The sequence below is a fragment of the Manis pentadactyla genome, chromosome 2 (genome assembly GCF_030020395.1).
Source record: "Manis pentadactyla isolate mManPen7 chromosome 2, mManPen7.hap1, whole genome shotgun sequence".
Classification (NCBI taxonomy): domain Eukaryota; kingdom Metazoa; phylum Chordata; class Mammalia; order Pholidota; family Manidae; genus Manis; species Manis pentadactyla.
The window spans coordinates 10175339-10195769 of record NC_080020.1 but is presented as its reverse complement, the minus strand read 5'-3'; the positions used below and the strand labels follow the sequence as shown (position 1 = coordinate 10195769).

At 39.1% G+C, this 20431-nt stretch overlaps 1 protein-coding gene across 3 annotated transcripts in view; it reads left to right on the top strand.

Moving 5' to 3' along the window:
• The window catches only part of PAN3 (poly(A) specific ribonuclease subunit PAN3), a 139659-nt gene extending 121374 nt beyond the window's left edge, over positions 1-18285 (top strand). For 2 of the 3 annotated variants that reach the window (XM_057490030.1, XM_036917346.2), the window contains 2 exons: positions 13095-13233; positions 15359-18285. In XM_057490030.1, coding sequence (XP_057346013.1) covers positions 13095-13233; positions 15359-15499 — 280 coding nt within the window. In that variant the 3' untranslated portion in view covers positions 15500-18285. The remainder of the gene's footprint in view (positions 1-13094; positions 13234-15358) is intronic. The other variant, XM_036917348.2, reaches the window with a different exon arrangement.
• Positions 18286-20431: the final 2146 nt, after the last annotated feature.

Here is a 20431-nt window from a genome sequence, read left to right as displayed (position 1 = left end):
TCTCATACTTGATTGCTGCATTCTTAGGGTAAATTCCTAGGAGTGCAATTCCTGGGTCAAATGGTAAGTCTGTTTTGAGCATTTTGATGTACCTCCATACTGCTTTCCACAATGGTTGAACTAACTTACATTCCCACCAGCAGTGTAGGAGGGTTCCCCTTTCTCCACAGCCTCGCCAACATTTGTTGTTGTTTGTCTTTTGGATGGCAGCCATCCTTACTGGTGTGAGGTGATACCTCATTGTAGTTTTAATTTGCATTTCTCTGATAATTAGCGATGTGGAGCATCTTTTCATGTGTCTGTTGGCCATCTGTATTTCTTTTTTGGAGAACTGTCTGTTCAGTTCCTCTGTCCATTTTTTAATTGGGTTATTTGTTTTTTGTTTGTTGAGGCGTGAGAGCTCCTTATATATTCTGGACGTCAAGCCTTTATCGGATGTGTCATTTTCAAATATATTCTCCCATACTGTAGGGATGAGCCAATTTTTTTTTAAGTAAAAAGGGGTTTTTTCATTGCAAAAGTGAAAAAAATGAAATCTCTTTCATACCTGACATCCTCAATCTCCCTAGTTCCTCCCAACCAGTCTTAGTCTGTTGTGCATTATCCCCCACTTATAACTATATATTCTTGTCCCTCCCGCCTTGCTTTTTAAGATACACAAATTGTAAACCATGTACAGTGTATGTTGCTTTTTCCTTATCACAATATATTTTGTAAGTTTTTCTGTTTAGATATGTTTAGTGTATGCCAAACACTATTCTTAGTAGTTTACAAACATGATCTAACTTAATCCTCATAACAATGCTGTGATATGGGTACTGTTAGTTTGCCCATTTAACAGAGAAATTGAGGCACAGAGAGGTTAAAAACCTTTTCCAAGGTCACACAGTTAGTAAGTATATGAGCCAGGATTCGAATCCAGGTACTAGGTAGGGTCCCAGAGGCTATGCTCTAGCCGGAATGCTATGCCTCCTCATAAGTGATGGCCATACAGTAGTCCATCCTGTGGATACACTGTAATTTATTTCTCCAATTCCTTATTGATGGGTATTTGAGTTTTCAGTCTGGTGCTAGTGTAAATAGTGTGCAGAGACTGATTCATGCACTTAGTTTTGTGTGTGCATAAATACAGGCCCAACTATGGTCGTTAGGTCAGTGAGTATGTCTCTAACTTGGCAGCTATTACAGAAGGGCTCACCCGTGAACATAGTTAGAAAGTCACAGGAAAGACCCTATCTGTGCCAAGATTTTGAAGGAATTATCTCATGGTTTCTTCTAGAATACTTATGCTTTCATTTTTTTTCATGTTAAAATTTTTTTATGTATTTAGAATTTATAAAAGATGTAAGGTTTGAATCCAACTTTTTTGCCCCCGGAAGATCCCCAGTGGCCCCAAAACTGTTGAATAGTCTAGCTTTTCCCCATGGATTTAATGTAGCACCTCTTTGACATTTCTTTAATGATTGACTCTTTAAAATCTAATAGTGTCTTTCTTATGTTCATTTCATTGTGCTTTTGGTTTTCATAAAACTGTTTAATTTTCTATATAAATTCTAGAATCAGCTTGTTTAGTTAAAAAAAATCAACAAACCCAATGATACTTTTATTGAGAAGATAACATGTTATGTTTATGAATAAACTTGAGCATTTCTTGTTTTAGGTATAGAGTCATCTTAACCAAGATGATGTATAATTGTACTTGTTATCCACTTAAGTATTCTTCACTGTTTAAGTTGTTTTTTACATAATTGTACCACACTCAATTTATTAGGCTTTCTTTTTCTTGTTGCTTTCGTAAATGGGAGTGTGGGCCCCCCTTTTGTCTTCTCAGATGGCTTGTTATTGATGTACATGAAAATTAATGATTTCTTTAAATTTTGTACCCCAATACTTAGTGTTTGGATGGTTTTTCAGTAGATTTGCTTGGGTATCCAAAGTGTATGGTCATTCTTCAAATAATGGCAGTTACATTTCTTCCTATTTTCTATACTTCCAATTTCTCTTGAGTGATGGTGTTTAGCTAGTACTTCTAGTCCATGGTTAAGTAATAGTGATGACAGTTTCTTGCAGAATGTGAAGCATTGCACCACTGTTTTTAACTTCCAGACAGATTCAAAGCCATTTTCTTTCCCAAATCCTTCCCTTCCCCCATGCTTCTAAGGCTTTTTTCACTAATATTCAGAGATTCAGTGCTGTGCCTTGGTGTGAGTTTTTGATTCATTCTGATGAATCAAAGGTGGGCCCATTTATTTATTTGTTGTTTGTTTGTTTATTTAAAGTATTTGTTTTATTGAAAGATGGTTGGCATACAATAGTTAGTTTCAGGTATACAACATAGTGATTTGACAGTTACATACATTACTGAATGCTCACCATGGTAAGTATAGTTACCATCTGTCACTATACTGAGCTATTACAGTATTACTGACTATGTTACCCATACTGTGCTTTTCATTCCTGTGACTTACTTATTTTATAACTGGAAGTTTATGCCTCTGTTGCCCTTCACCTATTCTGTCCATCCCCCCATCACTTCCCCTGTGGCAACCACCAGTTTGTTCTCTGTGTGTATGAGTCTACTTTTGTTTGTTCGTTGGTTTTGTTTTTTAGATTCCACGTATAAGTGAAGTAAGTCCTAGGTATTTGTCTTTATCTGTCTGATTTATTTCCCTTAGCATAATACCTCTAGGTCCACCCATGTTATTGCAGATGGTGGCAAGATTTCCTTTTCTTATGACTGAGTAATATTCCATTGTGTATATGTACAATAGCATCTTTATCCATTCATCTACCAGTGGCTTTGTAGGTCGCTTCCATATCTTGGCTATTGTAAATAATGCTGCAGTAAACAGGTTGGCCCTTTTAATCGCGGAAATTTATGCCCTTCAGTTCTGGGAAGTTGTCTTTATTATTTATTAACTTTTCTTCTCTCTTTCTGAAATTCCCATTGTTCAGCCATTAGACCTTTGCAGTTTGTTTTCTAATGTATTTGTCTATTTTCTGTATTGTTATCTTCTTGCTCTACTTTATAGGCAGTTATCTCAACTTATTTTGTCTAACTTTAAAGTTATTTTCTAATCCTTTGACGTTTTAAGTTTTCTGCTATCATATTCTTAATTTTCAAGAACTTTCTGCTCTCTAAATGTTACTGTCTTAGAGCATCTAATTCTTGTTTCTCTGAGGCTGTCAGTTAAAGGTTTTTGGTTATGTGTCCTGTTCCCTGCAATATCTCCTAGGAAACAGGAGTTTGCTTTGCTTTCTTTTATACTGCAAAGGATTTCTGATCTTTGGCTGTCCATTCATATTAAAAATGGTGTCCTGAAATGCTGACAAGAAGCCCCTCGTAGGGGCAGGGATTAGAGATGGGTGATAAAGCAGTGTGTTACTGTTATAAATTTTGTCTTTTTTTGGTAGACTCCCAAATGTATTTGTTTTCAACAGGTCAGCATCTCCAGAAAAGAATCTGCCAATCTTCTTTGTGTAGTTGGCACCCATAGCCAAGCTTTGGGGAGCCAAGTAGTGGGAAAGTATTGAATAGCCTCACTCACCACTCCTCAGCCTCTCGTCTCCTGCTCTCCTTGGCGTCCCGGAGGCTGGAGCCTCTCTGTTCACCCTGCCTAGAAAGATTTCTGGTACCTACCAGGCAGATTTCTGCTAGGCGGAAGTAGAAGGGGGAGCCATGGGCTGTTTGCTGTGTATGCAGCCTTCCTCAGGTCCGGCCTTCTAGCCTCTGCGTACCTGCACCTCAGGGCCATCACCTGCTAATGACTCCAGTCGTTGAGCCTCGCTGGTGTGTCTGCTGCTGTGCCCCGCCTCGTCACGCCCCCGGTAGCTTCCGAGCTTAGCTTTTTCAGGTCGGCCAGGTCATGGCCAGATCATATCACTTCGCACCTTCCACACTTTCGTGAATATTTTTTGTCTGCTATTGTTGCTTTTGCTTCCTTTGTCCTTGGGTGTTTATACTTTTAGACATTTATTGTCAGTTTAGTGGGGTTTTGAAAAGGAACAAAGATAAATGGGTGTGTTTAATTAGCATTTGAATTGGAAGTCCAAGGAGTGATCTTTGCACAGCACAGGTGATTGTGTTTGAACTGTGGTGGTTTATTTCCTTGTACTTAGAATACAGATCTAATATTTTAGCACAACTTAAGGCTGCATAGTCGGATCTTTGTTCTTTTTTTTTTTTTTTTTTTTTAGATAATTATTTTTTATTGAAGGGTAGTTGACACACAGTATTACATTACATTAGTTTCAGGTGTACAACACAGTGATTCAACATTTATATACATGATAATTCTAGGTACCAGCTATCACCATACCAAGTTGTTACAATATTTTGACTATATTCCTTATGCTATACATTACATCCCGGTTACTTATTTATTTTACAATTGGAAGTGTGTACTTTTTTTTGGTTGTTGTTGTTAGGGCATCTCTCATATTTATTGATCAAATGGTTGTTAACAACAATAAAATTCTGTATAGGGGAGTCAATGCTCAATGCACAATCATTAATCCACCCCAAGCCTAATTTTCGTCAGTCTCCAATCTTCTGAGGCATAACGAACAAGTTCTTACATGGAGAACAAATTCTTACATAGTGAATAAGTTACATGGTGAACAGTACAAGGGCAGTCATCACAGAAACTTTTGGTTTTGCTCATGCATTATGAACTATAAACAGTTCAAATATGAATACACATTTGATTTTTATACTTGATTTATATGTGGATACCACATTTCTCTCTTTATTTTTAATAAAATGCTGAAGTGGTAGGAAGATACAACATAAAGGTAGAAAACATAGTTTAGTGTTGTAAGAGAGCAAATGTAGATGATCAGGTGTGTGCCTGTAGACTATGTGTTAATCCAAGCTAGACAAGGGCAATAAAACATCCACATATGCAGAAGATTTCTCTCAGAACAGGGAGGGTGAGGTTCTAAGCCTCACCTCTGTTGATCCCCAATTTCTCACCTGATGACCCCCCTGCGACTGTGCCTGTCTTAGGTTGTTCCTCCCTTGAGGAATCTTACCCGTCTCTGGCTAACCAGTCATCTTCCGGGCCATACAGGGAAATGTTAAGTTGGTAAGTGAGAGAGAAGCCTTATTGTTTGAAATGGTTAGCTTTTTATTTCTTTGCATATTTATGCCCTGTGGCTTCTATGCCCAGCATTTGTCTTGAGGTATCTTTACCACTTGGAGGAGTTATGATACTCGGTAAATTTGATATGAGGCACGAATTCTATTTATGAATTCGTTGTAATTAGGAAGGAAGAAGAAAAGCTATAGAAGTAGCAGGCGGGAGAAAACATGGGAAGATTGATTATTTCTTTGACATATCTTCTTGTAGAGTAACTTCAGCATGTATATATTTTAAGCTACTACTTAAATTGCGCACACACATTAACATAATAGGAGTATAGTTACATAACCAAAGCATACCTGTAATTACCAGCCATCTCCAGTGAAACCAAGAAAACCAGTTAGGCACCCTAGGCATTTGTGAAAACTTATCAATGATATGATGGTTATTATCTAACTGAATTTGAATAGTTTGAGAAAAATCAGACAAATTAAAACAACCCATTCCTGGGCACTGTTCACATTCCATATGTTCTTTTAACAGTAAATAGTCTGTAGTTGTAAGATTTTGGAGCGCTACAATTTGCACTTCTCCTAATTCTTGGTTGAGTTCCAACAGTATAGATCCAGTCAAATTTGTTGTTTTACTGTATGCACAGGCCAGCTTAGATATCTCCTTCATTCCCATGGCAAGTCCAGGAGCTGGTGGGATGAGTGCATCTACAGCTGTAGCAGTGCGTGGATCTTTGTTGGGGTTTTTTGATGATCATCTTCTGGCATGAGTCTTCCCGAGAGTGCTGATGTTGGAAGTTCTCTTTCATATCGTATCTTAGTTCATTTTCGGGGTAGCCAAATTAGGCTTTGATCCTCTGTATAAACACAAACAGACCCTTTGCCTACACTTTTATATGTCCTTTATATCATTGTGTAGAACTCATTAGAGGTCACCACATAGGAACTGCATTTTTTTTTTTTTATCATTAATCTACACTTACATGACGAATACTTTGTTTACTAGGCTCTCCCCTATACCAGGTCCCCCCTATATACTCCTTTACAGTCACTGTCCATCAGCGTAGCAACCTGTTGTAGAATCACTACTTGTCTTCTCTGTGTTGTACAGCCCTCCCCTTTCTCCCACCCCGCTATGGATGCTAATCTTAATACCCCCCTACTTCTCCCCCCCTTATCCCTCCCTACCCACCCATCCTCCCCAGTCCCTTTCCCTTTGGTACCTGTTAGTCCATTCTTGAGTTCTGTGATTCTGCTGCTGTTTTGTTCCTTCAGTTTTTCCTTTGTTCTTATATTCCACAGATGAGTGAAATCATTTGGTATTTCTCTTTCTCTGCTTGGCTTGTTTCACTGAGCAAAATACCCTCCAGCTCCATCCATGTTGCTGCAAATGGTTGGATTTGCCCTTTTCTTATGGCTGAGTAGTATTCCATTGTGTATATGTACCACATCTTCTTTATCCATTCATCTATTGATGGACATTTAGGTTGCTTCCAATTCTTGGCTATTGTAAATAGTGCTGCGATAAACATAGGGGTGCACTGATCTTTCTCATACTTGATTGCTGCATTCTTAGGGTAAATTCCTAGGAGTGCAATTCCTGGGTCAAATGGTAAGTCTGTTTTGAGCATTTTGATGTACCTCCATACTGCTTTCCACAATGGTTGAACTAACTTACATTCCCACCAGCAGTGTAGGAGGGTTCCCCTTTCTCCACAGCCTCGCCAACATTTGTTGTTGTTTGTCTTTTGGATGGCAGCCATCCTTACTGGTGTGAGGTGATACCTCATTGTAGTTTTAATTTGCATTTCTCTGATAATTAGCGATGTGGAGCATCTTTTCATGTGTCTGTTGGCCATCTGTATTTCTTTTTTGGAGAACCGTCTGTTCAGTTCCTTTGCCCATTTTTTAATTGGGTTATTTTTTTTTTGTTTGTTGAGGCGTGTGAGCTCTTTATATATTCTGGACGTCAAGCCTTTATCGGATGTGTCATTTTCAAAGATATTCTCCCATACTGTAGGGTTCCTTTTTGTTCTATTGATGGTGTCTTTTACTGTACAGAAGCTTTTCAGCTTAATATAGTCCCACTTGTTCATTTTTGCTGTTGTTTTCCTTGCCCGGGGAGATATGTTCAAGAAGAGGTCACTCATGTTTATGTCTAAGAGGTTTGTGCCTATGTTTTCTTCCAAGAGTTTAATGGTTTCATGACTTACATTCAGGTCTTTGATCCATTTTGAGTTTACTTTTGTATATGGGGTTAGACGATGGTCCAGTTTCATTCTCCTACATGTAGCTGTCCAGTTTTGCCAGCACCATCTGTTGAAGAGACTGTCATTTCGCCATTGTATGTCCATGGCTCCTTTATCAAATATTAATTGACCATATATGTCTGGGTTAATGTCTGGATTCTCTAGTCTGTTCCATTGGTCTGTGGCTCTGTTCTTGTGCCAGTACCAAATTGTCTTGATTACTATGGCTTTATAATAGAGCTTGAAGTTGGGGAGTGAGATCCCCCCTACTTTATTCTTCTTTCTCAGGATTGCTTTGGCTATTCGGGGTCTTTGGTGGTTCCATATGAATTTTTGAATTATTTGTTCCAGTTCATTGAAGAATGTTGCTGGTAGTTTCATAGGGATTGCATCAAATCTGTATATTGCTTTGGGCAGGATGGCCATTTTGACGATATTAATTCTTCCTAGCCATGAGCATGGGATGCGTTTCCATCTGTTAGTGTCCCCTTTAATTTCTTTTAAGAGTGACTTGTAGTTTTCAGAATATAAGTCTTTCACTTCTTTGGTTAGGTTTATTCCTAGGTATTTTATTTTTTTTGATGCAATTGTGAATGGAGTTGTTTTCCTGATTTCTCTTTCTGTTGGTTCATTGTTGGTATATAGGAAAGCCACAGATTTCTGTGTGTTGATTTTGTATCCTGCAACTTTGCTGTATTCCGATATCAGTTCTAGTAGTTCTGGGGTGGAGTCTTTAGGGTTTTTTATGTACAGTATCATGTCATCTGCAAATAGCGACAGTTTGACTTCTTCTTTGCCAATCTGGATTCCTTGTATTTTTTTGTTTTGTCTGATTGCCGTGGCTAGGACCTCTAGTACAATGTTAAATAACAGTGGGGAGAGTGGGCATCCCTGTCTAGTTCCCGATCTCAGCGGAAATGCTTTCAGCTTCTCGCTATTCAATATAATGTTGGCTGTGGGTTTTTCATAGATGGCCTTTATTATGTTGAGGTACTTGCCCTCTATTCCCATTTTGCTGAGAGTTTTTATCATGAATGGATGTTGAACTTTGTCAAATGCTTTTTCAGCATCTATGGAGATGATCATGTGGTTTTTGTCTTTCTTTTTGTTGATGTGGTGGATGATATTGATGGACTTTCGAATGTTGTGCCATACTTGCATCCCTGGGATGAATCCCACTTGGTCATGGTGTATGATGGTTTTGATGTATTTTTGAATTCGGTTTGCTAAAATTTTGTTGAGTATTTTTGCGTCTACGTTCATCAGGGATATTGGTCTGTAGTTTTCTTTTTTGGTGGTGTCTCTGCCTGGTTTTGGTATTAGGGTGATGTTAGCTTCATAGAATGAGTTTGGGAGTATCCCCTCCTCTTCTATTTCTTGGAAAACTTTAAGGAGAATGGGTATTATGTCTTCCCTGTATGTCTGATAAAATTCCGAGGTAAATCCATCTGGCCCGGGGGTTTTGTTCTTTGGTAGTTTTTTGATTACCGCTTCAATTTCGTTGCTGGTAATTGGTCTGTTTAGATTTTCTGTTTCTTTTTGGGTCAGTCTTGGAAGGTTGTATTTTTCTAGGAAGTTGTCCATTTCTCCTAGGTTTCCCAGCTTGTTAGCATATAGGTTTTCATAGTAGTCTCTAATAATTCTTTGTATTTCTGCGGGATCTGTTGTGATTTTTCCTTTCTCATTTCTGATACTGTTGATTTGTGTTGACTCTCTTTTCCTCTTAATAAGTCTGGCTAGAGGCTTATCTATTTTGTTTATTTTCTCAAAGAACCAGCTCTTGGTTTCATTGATTTTTGCTATTGTTTTATTCTTCTCAATTTTATTTATTTCTTCTCTGATCTTTATTATGTCCCTCCTTCTGCTGACCTTAGGCCTCATTTGTTCTTCTTTTTCCAATTTTGATAGTTGTGACATTAGACCGTTCATTTGGGATTGCTCTTCCTTTTTTAAATATGCTTGGAGTGCTATATACTTTCCTCTTAAGACTGCTTTTGCTGCGTCCCACAGAAGTTGGGGCTTAGTGTTGTTGTTGTCATTTGTTTCCATATATTGCTGGATCTCCATTTTGATTTGGTCATTGATCCATTGATTATTTACAAGCGTGTTGTTTAGCCTCCATGTGTTTGTGAGCCTTCTTGCTTTCTTTGAACAGTTTATTTCTAGTTTAATGCCTTTGTGGTCTGAAAAGTTGGTTGGTAGGATTTCAATCTTTTGGAATTTACTGAGGCTCTTTTTGTGTCCTAGTATGTGGTCTATTCTGGAGAATGTTCCATGTGCACTTGAGAAGAACGTGTATCCTGTTGCTTTTGGATGTAGAGTTCTGTAGATGTCTATTAGGTCCATCTGTTCTAGTGTGTTGTTCAGTGCCTCTGTGTCCTTACTTATTTTCTGTCTGGTGGATCTGTCCTTTGGAGTGAGTGGTGTGTTGAAGTCTCCTAGAATGAATGCATTGCATTCTATTTCCTCCTTTAGTTCTGTTAATATTTGTTTCAGGTATGTTGGTGCTCCTGTATTGGGTGCATATATATTTATAATGGTTATATCCTCTTGATGGACTGAGCCCTTTATCATTATGTAATGTCCTTCTTTGTCTTTTGTTACTTTCTTTATTTTGAAGTCTGTTTTGTCTGATACCAGAATTGCAACACCTGCTTTCTTCTCTCTGTTGTTTGCTTGAAATATCTTTTTCCATCCCTTGACTTTAAGTCTGTGCGCGTCTTTGGGTTTGAGGTGAGTCTCTTGTAAGCAGCATATGGATGGATCTTGCTTTTTTATCCATTCTATTACTCTGTGTCTTTTGATTGGTGCATTCAGTCCATTTACATTTAGGGTGATTATTGAATGGTATGAATTTATTGCCATTGCAGGCTTTAAGTTTGTGGTTACCAAAGGTTTAGGGTTAGCTTCTTTACTGTCTTACTGTCTAACTTAACTCGCTTGTTGAGCTATTATAAACACAATCTGATGATTCTTTATTTCTCTCCCTTATTCCTCCTCCTCCCTTCTTCATATGTTGGGTGTTTTGTTGTGTGCTCTTTTTAGGAGTGCTCCCATCTAGAGCAGTCCCTGTAGGATGCCCTGTAGAGGTGGTTTGTGGGAGGCAAATTCCCTCAACTTTTGCTTGTCTGGGAATTGTTTAATCCCTCCTTCATATTTAAATGATATTCGTGCTGGATACAGTAGTCTTGGTTCGAGGCCCTTCTGTTTCATTGCATTAAGTATATCATGCCATTCTCTTCTGGCCTGTAGGGTTTCTGTTGAGAAGTCTGATGATAGCCTGATGGGTTTTCCTTTGTAGGTAACCTTTTTTTTCTCTCTGGCTGCTTGTAATACTTTGTCCTTGTCTTTGATCTTTGCCATTTTAATTATTATGTGTCTTGGTGTTGCCCTCCTTGGATCCCTTGTCATGGGAGTTCTGTGTACCTCTGTGGTCTGAGAGGCCATTTCTTCCCCTAGTTTGGGGAAATTTTCAGCAATTATTTCTTCAAAGACATTTTCTATCCCCTTTTCTCTCTCTACTTCTTCTGGAATGCCTATGATTCTTATATTATTCCTTTTATATTGATCACTTAGCTCTCTTAAAATTCTTTCATTCCTGGAGATCCTTTTATCTCTCTCTGCATCAGCTTCTCTGCGTTCCTGTTCTCTGTTTTCTAGTCCATTAATGGTCTCTTGCATCTCGTCCATTCTGTTTTGAAGTCCTTCCAGAGCTTGTTTTATTTCTGAATTCTCCTTCCTTAGTTCTTGCATATTTCTCTGCAAGTCCATCAGCATGGTTATGAGTTTTGTTTTGAATTCTTTTTCAGGAAGACTGGCTAAATCTATCTCCCCAGATTCCTTCTCAGGGGAAGATGTAGCAGATGCTGAAGCTGTCTGGGTTAGTCTTGTCTGGATCATATTTTTTTGCCTTTTCATGTTGACAGGTGCTATTGACTGTCAGCTGGGAGGGCCAAAATTTTCACTTGCTACTGGCCTTTCTTTACTGGGGCAACTGCGACCCCTAGTGGCTCGTGTTGGGTAATTGCGTGTAGAGTGGGTCTTTGTGTCTTGCCTGGCCGGAAGGGAGAAATTTCCCTTTCTGTGGGCGGAATTTGTCTCAGGCTGCTTCTCTGCTTTCGCAGCGCCCGGTGGGGTGATGGATGGGGGGGCTGCTTGACTGTGTGCCTCCGTGAGGGGTCTCAGAGCTGTTGCCCAGGGGATTAGTGCACCCGGTTTTCCCTGTAATTTCCAGCTGCTGTACTGTGACCTGGGTTGTTTCCGTCAAGCTGTTAAGTCCCTGTCCCTTTAAGACTTTCAAAAAGCCCCCGCTTTTCTTTGTCACAGGGGCATCAGCTTCGGCACCCGCTCTGAGGTCTTACTCCCTGTTCCCCCAGTATCCAGGGCCCCCTGGGCATGTACTGTGTCTGCGCTCTGGCCCGGATGGCTGGGGCTGGGTGTTCGGCAGTCCTGGGCTCCGTCTCCCTCCCGCTCTGCCTATTGTTCTCCCGCCGGGAGCTGGGGGGAGGGGCGCTCGGGTCCCGCCGGGCCGGGGCTTGTATCTTACCCCCTTCGCGAGGCGCTGGGTTCTCGCTGGTGTAGCTGCAGTCTGGCCACTGTCCTGCGTCTTCTGGTCTCTCTTTTAGGGCTAGTTGTGTTTGTTGTATTTTCAAAAGTATATATGTTTTTGGGAGGAGATTCCCACTGTCCTACTCACGCCGCCATGTTGGCTCCGCCTCCGTTTCTTTGTTCTTATCCTTGCTGCAGATCAGCCTCTTCCAATTAATTTTCTCTTCCCCTCTTGCCCTCATCTTTTCTCCTCCTTGTTCTTACTCGCTAGCCCTCCCCTTGTACTCTTCTTTGCTCTTCTCTCCCCCAGCCCCGCTCAGCCACACTGACCTTTCTAAAGTGCTGCAGGCTCCTTCATTTGCAAAAACAAACGCCTCTTGAGGAGCATCCTTCCTTTGGGGAAGAGCATCCAGGACTTCCTCTGGAAGGCCTTCCCTGCCTTGCCAGATTGATTGATGTTTCTGTCCTATGCCACATCCCCTTTCCTCAGCAGCATTGTCTAAACATGCAGTTACGATTGCATTGTAGTGCAACTGTAGTACAGTACAATTACAAGTCTTTGGTTATTTGAATGTTGTCCCCATTAGACTGTGAGCTCCAAGGGTCATTGAAAACTAACAGGTCATCTGGTCAGTTCTCAAGTTCTTTTCAGCTCCCTCTCACCACATCATGTGATGGTAGTAAACCAAAATACACCCCCTTTTTTTTACTAAACACTTTTCTGCTCACCAGTAAAGTAGAACACATACCTGACCATCTCTCTCTACTCTTGTAACCTAAGGTGAAAGAAAGAAAAGGATAATCTCAGCCTATTTGTAAAGATACCTAAAGATATTTTCTTTCTTGGTCATTTTTATCTTAACGGGACTAGGTATAAGGAAGTGTTTGTAAAGTAGGCGTGTGCAAGGGGTGATTGCCCTTGAGAACTGGAAACTAGTATTCATGTACTTTAATGTTAAGTGAGTTTATTATTAACAGTGTAGACATAAAATTTGAAAAGTAAATTTTTTTCACCTCCCTGTAAATTCTAGAGGATTAAAAAATAAAAAAGATACTACACACAGACCAGAAAAATCCTACTTACTTATTTGTTGGAGAAAACAATAAAATTAAATTAGGTTTGAGTCTGAAGAATAAATATATGGCCATGTGGCATGTGGCATACAGCATGAGTTATTGAGGTCAGATATTACCTTCCCCAGGTTTCAGAAGGATCCTACCTGGTCAGAGACTGGAGACCGTTACCTGTTGAAACTCTTTAGGGATCATCTTTTTCACCAGGTGACAGAAGCAGGTGCTCCTTGGATTGACCTCAGTCATATCATTTCCTGTCTTAACAAGGTAATTTGTATCTGGGTTTTAAAGATCATAATGCTATATCGACAATTTGTAGAGCTGCATCTTCTACAAACACCTAGAGACTTAAGAAATGAAGATGTACTCTAATTTACAAGCCATTTTATTAGTCAGTATTAGGTGTATCTACAATTTCTAGAGCAGGAGAATTTCTTTTAACACCTACCTGAATAATTTCAGAATTCTTCATCATGGATCATTTTTTTGTGATAAAATGTTACAACAGCGGTAGGAAAAGGAAAAAAAATAATTTTGTGCTTAAATATTTTTAAAAAGCTGAATCCTTTCTTCTACATCATTGTGAGTCATGTTGTATATCCCTCATGTTATCAGTTCATTTACTGTTAACTGTGGGTATACTAGTCCAGTGTAACAATAGGAAAAACACAGTACTGTTAACATCGGTAGGCCCAGCAGTTATAAATGGGGAATTGGGTGATTAGATGAATTAAGTAGAGACATACCATAAATTTACAGGCAAGCTTTTAAAGGTGAGCTTTGTGTTTTTGAAAGGCCAGGAGAGAGAAAACTTACAGAGGAAGGAACACATTTTTCTTATGAATTACTTGGAATTGCAGAATTTAGAAGGGGTCTCCAGAAGTAAATCTTTTTTTTTTTTGTATAGGTTTATATCTAAATGCAGAGGTTTATATCTAAATGTGAGTCATCAAACTGTGGCCTATTGCACCAAATCCATTTTATGGCCTGTTTTTGTAGAGCCTGCAAGCTAAGAATAGTTTTTCTATTTGTTAAAGATTTTAAAAACAAAACCATAGTGTTTTCAAGCCCTACTTTGCCTTGTTTGAATTAAATTAAAACTCCTTAAGGTCAGAGTAATTTCCTACATTAAATGACCTACATTAAGACAGTATAAAACTGCATATATCATTGAACTAATCCATTATGATTTATATATTCATACTCCTTTAAGGGGAAAACATTTTTCTTGAGGCGAATCTGTAGAAAATAATTCTACCAGATTTTGGAAAATAGAATCCATAGTATGTAGAACTACTGTAAACGCTGACAGGTAGACCCTGTGGAATAAGCCATGGACAGATATTTTAAGTGAAGATTATTTAATGAATATCAGGATAATTGAAAATTTGATGAAAATCCTATTTCATAAAATAGCTATTAGTAAATAAAATTAATCTCAAGTCTGAAAGTATGACAGTTTTCTAAGTTTGGAAAGAATGTAATAAAAGGAATGGATGGCCATATTGATGATACGAAGATTAAAATGGTACAAAGCTTATTTTGGTGGAAATGATGACAGAAATTAACTGGTAAAATTATTTGAAAGTCCAAGCCTTCAGAATTAGTTTTAAACATTTTAATGAATGAATGAATGGAAAAGTAGGAAAAGTGTACATTGAAAACTAACAAAAATAAAGTGAAAACCATAACCAGATAAATTATTTGATGGGCTATGGATTGGTACTTGGGCTTTATGAAGACCACATTAAAATGTGATTGTCAAATGCTTGTAAGTGGGTAAAGATCATAAACTGGCATTCATGCAAGTGGAAATAGCAAAAATAAATGTATGGAAACATTTAGTGAAAACATAAATCAAAAATGTAAATTAAAATAGAGCACTTGTTTGATACAGAGTTGCTGATAAATTGATACAACTCAGAAATAAATGGTGTCTGATATCCTTTGGGAAGCAATTTGGCTATATATACTTAGCTATAAAATTACTCATACTTTTTGATGCAGTTATTGATACTTCTAAGTATTTCTCCTAAGGAAGAAATTCTACAGAAGAAAAAAATTTAGTAGATGAATGTTCATTGCACTATTATTCTTTATACAAAAAACCTGGAAGATATTGGGGGAAATAATAAAATTATGGAGTATCAACTGGATGGAATATAATGCAAACAAGTGTTATGCATAAAAGGTAGAAACATGGGGCAGCATTTGAAAAACATCTGGGTTGAAAAGTTTGTTCTGATTTGTGCTGTAAAATACGTGTATTTCGAAAAGAATGTGACAAAAAATTTTAAATATTTCATTTATCATTGTTGGAAATATTGTCCTTAAAATAGACGAAGTGGATTGTCTTCTGCGTGGTGTGACATATTTTGTGTCTGTGTTTCAGTTAGATGCTGGTGTGCCAGAAAAAATAAGCCTCATTTCCAGAGATGAGAAGAGTGTACTTGTGGTGACTTACAGCGACTTGAAGCGCTGCTTTGAAAATACTTTTCAAGAACTGATTGCAGCCGCAAATGGTCAGTTGTAGTATTTGCTAAAAAAAACTCCCGCCCAGGACATGGCTGAGGAACGTACCCAACAGCAGATTGCACTACAGCTGAACCGTTTTCCTCATCTCATCTCACATTTGGGGAGCAAGCAGGAGACGAGCAGGGCTGCTTGCCCTTCAGTCGGGGACACCGCTGCTTGAGAGGGAGGCGGCCTCACCCATCCGGCGCTGTGGCTGCCCTCGGGCCGCATCTGTGAGGAGTTCATTTCAGATCAAGGAACACCATTAGGTGAATGATGCTCCAGCTTTTGTTTTTTCCACTTGCGTATGCACTAATTTTAATTTGTTTTTAAAGACTTCTTTCTGATCTTTGAACTTTTGCCACATTGTATACTTATTAAGAGAAACTATTTGCAAGGATGTTTCGGGGTAAAAAATACTGGGTAGCATTTTTGTCACTGAGGGTCACAGAAGTTGCTCTTTGGGGGATGGGTTGCCCTGAATAGCGTGACGGTCCAGGTAAATGATTTCACAGAAGTACAGTGTAGTGCGTGGTTCTTGTAAGAGTGTTGTGCGCAAGCTCTGTATGCCACCCACTGTTAGGAAAAATTGAGAGTCTTAGGTTTTGTTTTATTTTTAAAAGCACACAGAGATATCAATGAATTGTTCAGTATGAATTCCCCTATTAGTTGATTTAAACCCTTTCCGAATAAAGATTGGATAAATAGTAACTGAAGAAGCCCTCTTAGAGCTCTGCTCCAAATTCAGCCACAGCCTTTTTTTTAAAAAGGCACTTCTTGGCTAGTCAGATACATTTACATTGATAATTTTGGGTATTTTTTAATAGAAAAAAAAAATTAAGAAATTGTATTAAAGGCCTGAAGCTCAGGAGTATTTTGCTTTAGGTTATTTCCACTTTGCTTTTTGTATAAAGTTCTGTTCTTTGAACCACAGCTTTATTATGGTACTTTACACTGGATACACAGAGACACTGTTCAGAAGATGAACTAAACACAGCAGTGGTCTGGCATCAAGAGCTTTCTGAAGTCTGACAGCCTGAATCTGGAGGGATAACAATCTGCTGTGCCTTTGCAGTCACTGCTTAGCCCAAAGTAATAGTACTTTTGATAATAACTATGTAGGATATTCCTGAATAAGTCAGTCTCAAAAGTTCGGAATTTTCCTCCTCTTAACTTTCTTAATATTTGGACTTGGAAGTTGTCGCCAAACTTGGGTATTCATTGAATTTCTAGTTAATGAAATACCTATACTTTGATACTGAAGACTGCCAAACACATAGGAATTTTCTTTCACAAAAAAGCAGTACCGAAGACTGTATCTCCTTTCCCAGCACTGAAGGTTTTACTAGCACTGGGTGCTCACCATGCAACTCTGAAGAAAATGGGGAAACTCACAAGGTCAGGAAAGACTTCCAAGCACTTGCAGCTGATGTTACAGTCTTCAATTTTAATAACAATACATATTTGTAGTTTTCAGAGAAGTTTTTAATATTTCTCTGTCCACTTTTTATAAGCTTTAAAATGATTTCTCTGCCTTGAGATTTGCATCAAGAAAAAAACACCTCTCTTCGCCTGAAAGCTTTGAAGACTAGAGACTACACTTAACACGTTTTAACAAGTGTGTTTGAGTCCACGTTTGGTAACATCAGTTGTTGAGTTAAAAAGAAAATCAATTATTGCATTTGATCTGGATGGATTTTTAAAAAAAGGACATAATGTTCAATATTCAAAGGCTAATTAACATTTGCCACCATAATGTTCTTTTTTATGTAAAAGAACAAGAACTTGGAGACATTACCATGCAAAAGTCTTTTATCATTAGCTCCTGTATTTGAGGAAGAGCAGCTGTCTTTTTATATGTTTTTTGACAAATCATATTGTAATTCTTTTGTACAAAAAAGAACTACTTGTATTCTAGAAGAAATATGAAATGCTTAATTTATAAGCGGGCTGGAGATTTTTTCCAATACTGTTTTCTTTGAAAATGAAAGGGGATCATCTATTTTAGTTTTGGGGTTTGGGAACTTTTTGAAAATTTTAATTTGTGGACCAATGTTTTGTGAAAGCTAAGGAAGGGCAGGGGTAAAATAGGGCTTGAATTGACTCATTCTGTATAGACCAGCACACTTCCCTCTGCAAAGCAGGTTCAGATCACAAACCCAAGAATGTTTGCATCCTAAGTGCTAGTTTGCTTCAGCCCCTGGTAACCTCAGGACCTGGTTTAAGTATCAAAGATAGACAGCTGATGCATTTTCATGAGTAAATATTGTCCGCCAGAAAACAGTTGGTGTCAGGTATTTTTTTAAAGCTTTGTTTTATATTTATTTTTCATTTAGTTTTTATTGAGAATGGTTTTCAATAGACCTCTTAGTTCTGCTTAGGTGTTTTTTGGGGGAGCCCTATTTTCAATAGTGTAATTCCATTTCAGAGGTTGTCTAAAAGTCTTGTTTAATTCATAGGAAGAGTTTAATATCTGAGAATCATCAGGTTAAGGATATAAACTTCCTGTTACAACAGATCAAAGCACAGAAAGAACAACCCAGAAATCATACAGCGTTGGTCATTTCAATTTTTTGTACCTCTTTTAAATTCTGTTAGTATATTTACTTCATTGTAAATATTTTTGAGGGTACCTTTGTATTTTGCTTTTGACCTTGGTTCTGTGATTTGGATGTCAACAGCTTCCCTAAAAAGCACCAGTACGTTAAGTTCTAATGTCATGATCCCAGTCTGGGTTATTCATCTTTAATCCTGTTTTCAGTCTTTATGTACAGCAGTATTTTTAATAAAGAATTACAGAGAGAAGTTTGTCTTTTTTGAAGTACATTTATTTAACAAGATGGTTAAGTATGTCACAAGTGTTGCATGGAACATGTTTATGTTAGAATATTATTTATCTGAAATTCAAATTTAATAAACAATCCTGTATTTCATCACATAACTCTAGGTGTGGGGAGTATGGTAGGGTGATAGAATTTCAAATGGGATGATCTGGGTAATAGGCCTCACTGAGTGGTGGTATTGGAGCAAGGACCTGAAGTAGAGAAGCCAGCCATGCAGATGTCTAAGGGAAAAGAATTCCAGGTTAGCAAATGTGCCAGGAATGTTTGAGGAATGACAGGGAGGCGGAATAAGTAGGAAGTGAATAAGTAGGAAGTGACGCCATAAAGGTAACAGGGAAGGAAGGGGTGGTGGTGTCTTGTGGACCATTTTAAGATCATTTGGGTGTTTACTAGCATTGAAAGCAGAAGCTACAGGAGGATTTTGAGCCAAATAATAATATACAATTTTAAAAGGATCACTTTGGCTACTAAGAGGAAGCGCTTGCAGAATTTCAACTGAAAGATCATGGGAATTTGGATTGGGGTGATAGCAACAGAGTTGGTGTGCATTGATGGAATTCTGGGTATATTGAGCAACAGAGTTGGTGTGAATTGATGAGATTCTGGGCATATTTGAAAGGTAGAGCCAGCAGATGTCCTGATTTATTGGATGTGGAGTAAGAAAGGAAGAAAGAAGTCAAAACAGCTGTTAAGGTTTTGGCCCAGTACTGACAGGATAGAGGATTCTACAGAATTCAAAGAGATTCTTGTGGGAACACGGATTTGTGAGAGGGAAGGGCGAGAATAACGGGCAAGAGAGGAAAGACGATTGATTGGCAGTTTTGGGGCCTATTAAGTTTGGGATGTTCAGCGCACACTTGATTTGGTTATTTATTGTTTTCTAACAAGTGACATCACACTTAATGGCATAAAACAAAAACCATTTTATTACCCTCAGGGATTTCTATGGGTCAGGGATTTGCATGGGGCACAACCGGGATGACTTGCCTCTGGTAAGTTTGGGGCCTCAGTTGGGAAAATGACAGTGACTAGGGGCTGAAATCACCTGGTCTGGCACCTGGACTGAATGACTTGAAGGCTGGGCTCACTCAGCTGGGGACTGACGGTGGAAGCACCTGCACACGGCCCCTCCGTGCGGCTGAGGCTACAGCAAGCATGGTGACCGGGTCTCTAGTGGGAGTTTTTGGAGAATAAATGTCCCAAGGGACTCGGAAAGTGCATCCTCTTTTCTGACCTGGCCTTGGAGCCATGCGGTGTCATTTCTGCCACGTTCTGTTGCTTACAAGAATTTGATGGGGAAGTGGTAAGGGCACATTGCCAAAGGTCTTGTGGGATGGCAGATGTTGCAGCTCTTTGGGGGAAATAGAGTCGGCCACAGCATCAGAAGGAGATGTCCGTTTAGTAGTTGCATATATATGAGTTTGGAGCTTAGGGGAGAGATGTGGTCTGTACATGCCATTGGCAAGTCATCATCACAGAAGATGTCTTTTACAGCCCTGAGATTGGTTGAAATGAGCGAGCATACATTCAGAAGTGGAAAGGTCCGTAGGCAGAGCCCTGAGATAGCTGAAACAATGTCGAAAGGTCAGAGAAAAGAAAACCACTTAGAAATGGTCAGTGAAATAGGAAGCAAAATGCGTGATGTCCTGGAATCCCAGGAAAGGGTCAAATTGTTGATGAGTCAAGAAAGCTTGACACTGAAAATTGGCCACTAGGTGTAGCAGCACCAGGTCCCCCGGAGTAACCTTACCAAGGGCAGTTTCAGGGAATGTGAGTGAAAGCTCAAGGGGTTTCAGAGTCCTTGGGAAGAGGGGTTTGGAAACGAGTGTAACTACCCGAGGGACTTTGGCTGTAAAGAGAAGTAGGGTGGTGGCTGGAGGGTGAAATGGGGATGGTTTTTTTTTTTTTTTTTTTGGTTTTGTTTTGTAACATGGGAGAGAGAATAGTGTGTTTGTATGCTCCAGTGGGAAAGGCCAGCCGGGTGGGGGCTGCCGGAGCAATGTCCTTGGGTGGGTGGGAGGACGGGATCCGTGCGCCAGTGTGTTGAGCTGGCCGTCTAGTTGGGAAGGAGGAGTACCTGAGTACAGGTGGTGGTGGGTGGGTAGGTG